A 3,565-nucleotide genomic window follows, 5' to 3' on the forward strand; every position below is an offset into this window, starting at 1 on the left:
AATAACGAAATGAATAGATAGACATATAAAATGTGGTAATTGAGAGTTCGTCTAACAGAGAGATGTATTGTTCCAGTTCGATATAGTTGAAAAAAGTTCCGATATGCCAATTCATTCAACCAGAAAAGTAGTTTAATTCGTTCATTATCTAAATCCAACAGGGATAGCTGGGTGGATATGATGTTTCTTTCTACAGAATACCCATTTTAAACCATGAATTGCAGCATTCCGAAAATCCTTTTGCCGATACATGAATAACAGTACCATATTGAATGAATTGATAAGAGGTGTATATATGCAACACATCGCAATGATCTGTGATTGTGCACTAGAATCCACCATACAAATACATTGCACTATTGATGGTACCACCACGAGACCTGCAAAAAGAAGAAAGTACAAGTTGGAAAGTATGACTGAAAAAGGCAGTAAGCATAATAAATCTCACTATAAAAAGAATTCGGACAGACCTCTTCAACATTTTACTGATTCTTTTGAAATTAAAGAAGGTATAAAAATCGTTGTTATAGAAGAAGGTTGTGCGCTATTGAATTCCTTATCTAAAGTTTTAAAATTTAAAACAACTTTAATTCATTAGCGTTGGATTCATGATAACTCAATTTTATTTTCACAACTGCTTACAGTAATGCATTATTTAGCCACTTAACAAAAACACACAAAATGTAAAACAACACGAGATCAATGTTGTGTGAGTGTATCGCCTTTGATTCTCGAGAAAACGTGTCAAGCCGCGGTTATGTGAAGTATTTGAAAGGAACTGAGCACCAAACCTCCTGGAAAAGATATTAGAATTCAACATCTATTTAAACTTGACTTCGTCGACATACCATGATTTCTTCCCAACATAGCTCACTAAGTATTATCAAATCGGACTCCACTGAATTTAAGAATCCCCTGAACCGAGGTAATATTTCAGCAAAAGAGGAGAGCATCATGATACAATCATAAGTTATAACCCACCAGCCAATTAATGATATTAATAAAGATACACGATTGCATATGGGAACTATAATTATTAACTACAACTACAACTTCCAACCATAATTCATTTTTAAATTTGTACCTTCTCAACATGGCAACAACAATAACCATCAGAATAATACTAGATAATGAAGCAGTGGAGCTCAATAACGTTAAAGTGAGATAAAAATAAGAGTTATAAACGTCCCGCAATCTAAAATATTCATTATGCCCCAGATTAGCAGAAATACGAAAATACAAAATCGAAGAGTTGAAAGTAGAATCATTTGTATGATGCAATAATATGGTCATTGTAACTTACAAACAGAAATGAGATACATATCGAATCGGTTCAATTAAACTGGCCATGACGGTAAAAGTCACCGCAATTATAGTAATTGCGTATAGTGTGACAATTAATGAGTAAGCTATTCGTTTACTGTGAGTATAATAATACAACGGGAATGCTACAACACAAAGCCTATCCAAACTATTCATTAGCAAGCTCCATCCATTCAGAAAAAACATTGTCAGAAGAAAGACTGGCACCTAAAATTTTACTACTCGTTGAATTCACTGGTAATAAATTTGTTTATTGGCTTGCAGTCGCAATCCTAAAATATAACAATGAATTCGAGTGACTTTTTATATTTTTTAGAACTTTATTTAAGACAAAATTCTTCCTGTACTGAAAAATATAAAAAAAGTAGTTTTTGGAATGTTTTCCGGAAAATAAACGGACATTGAGTACGCAGTTGTGATGAGCAATATATTGTTCTTCAATGGCAGAAACAATCCATCGGTGTATTCCCATTAATATCGCACTTATTCCGGTCAATCCATCGTTCAGAAATACAACTGCGAGAACCAAGTAGGCCTTCCTGAAATACCGGAAGTTATCCATGTGTTATCTGTGCATTGTTAGCAAAACTTTGAAACAGTAATGTCAGAAGTCTATGAAATGAATCAGTTGACCTGAGTGCTTTACGTATCATCACAAGTAGAAAGATCGGAGTGTTAACCAATATCAACATTGGGCCAATAATCAAGTAACCGTATATATGCAAATAATAGCTCACAACCGTTACCGCTGAAGATTCATTATCCGTAGAATTCCTCAAATCATTAATTGCTGTTTTGTTTGTGGTGATATTCATTGAAATATGTGAGGAAAGTATGGTAGAATTAAAATAAGTAACAGACAGAGCAGTAGTTCAGCGTTGCAGGGCTTCCGATGGTGACATGCAAGACAAATGTTGCCCCAGGTGATAAGACTCGGAAACTATTGAGCTCCATTGCTTCATTATTCAGTATTGTCCTGAGGATTATTGTTATGTTGAAAAGGTATAGATTTTAAAAAACTTATTAACATCAAAAACCAGCTGCCATTACTTCTCCTTCTGTTTTCTTATTCTTTCTCTTTCTCTATCTCTTCCTTCGTTTCTTTTGTGAATAAATCAATCGTTAATCTCTATCGTGATTTGTCATCGATTCCATATTTTAATTCCATTTTTTTTTGATCATGATAACGATTGGATTATTTACAATGACGATTTACTCTGTACTTCCGGCTTTCCTGATATTCCTGAACCCGGAAGTAAATGATTTCCTCTGTTCTTTCTTTTTTTTTTTTTTTAAGTGATCGCTGTCGTTCTTGATAAAGCAGTGCCTCGTAAACATTCGAACTGATTTCGATTGCTCAAAAGTTTCTGAACATCAATTTTAATATCCTTTTTGGACATAACTGTACATTCGATGCTAACCAGTTAACAAATCAATAAATGACAGATTATGTTACGCGAAGATAAATCAATTTAACTGAATATGTTGAGGCATATTAACAACAGTCAAAATCTTCATGATATTATTTGTTATCAACTATAAACGGTTGTGTTCATTTATAGCAATGCAATCATTTCTTCATATGACATTTAATGGATAATAAATTTATTAACAATTTATCAAAATTTAAGTGGCATTAATCTTCGCTACTACACCGGATAAAATTAATGTAATTTGTTACGAAGTATCATTTGAAAATAGCTATATATGGATTCCTAAAATTTTCACAAATATTTCCAAGCACAACTTGTTTCGAATCGGTTCGTAACGGATATTTGTAAAATGTTGAAGAGGTCTGTCCGAATTCTTTTTATAGTGAGATTTATTATGCTTACTGCCTTTTTCAGTCATACTTTCCAACTTGTACTTTCTTCTTTTTGCAGGTCTCGTGGTGGTACCATCAATAGTGCAATGTATTTGTATGGTGGATTCTAGTGCACAATCACAGATCATTGCGATGTGTTGCATATATACACCTCTTATCAATTCATTCAATATGGTACTGTTATTCATGTATCGGCAAAAGGATTTTCGGAATGCTGCAATTCATGGTTTAAAATGGGTATTCTGTAGAAAGAAACATCATATCCACCCAGCTATCCCTGTTGGATTTAGATAATGAACGAATTAAACTACTTTTCTGGTTGAATGAATTGGCATATCGGAACTTTTTCAACTATATCGAACTGGAACAATACATCTCTCTGTTAGACGAACTCTCAATTACCACATTTATATGTCT

General features: G+C 33.4%; 2 protein-coding genes across 2 annotated transcripts; one reads left to right on the forward strand and one right to left on the reverse strand.

Moving 5' to 3' along the window:
- Nucleotides 1–144: 144 nt before the first annotated feature.
- Nucleotides 145–1,293, reverse strand: LOAG_13649 (hypothetical protein; the record flags this gene model as incomplete). The annotated part of the gene is made up of 3 exons (XM_003149155.1): nt 145–380; nt 679–794; nt 1,085–1,293. The coding sequence occupies 3 exons, from the start codon at nt 1,291–1,293 to the stop codon at nt 145–147; spliced, it is 561 nt and encodes a 186-aa protein (XP_003149203.1).
- A 152-nt stretch (nt 1,294–1,445) lies between these two features.
- On the forward strand, nt 1,446–3,385 carry LOAG_13651 (hypothetical protein; the record flags this gene model as incomplete). The annotated part of the gene is made up of 3 exons (XM_003149156.1): nt 1,446–1,560; nt 2,208–2,246; nt 3,207–3,385. Coding segments are annotated over 3 exons (333 nt in total), but the record flags the coding sequence as incomplete, so codon positions are not given.
- Between the last annotated feature and the right edge of the window lie 180 nt (nt 3,386–3,565).

This window comes from Loa loa (assembly GCF_000183805.2).
Source record: "Loa loa unplaced genomic scaffold supercont3.689, whole genome shotgun sequence".
NCBI classification, from domain to species: Eukaryota; Metazoa; Nematoda; class Chromadorea; order Rhabditida; family Onchocercidae; genus Loa; species Loa loa.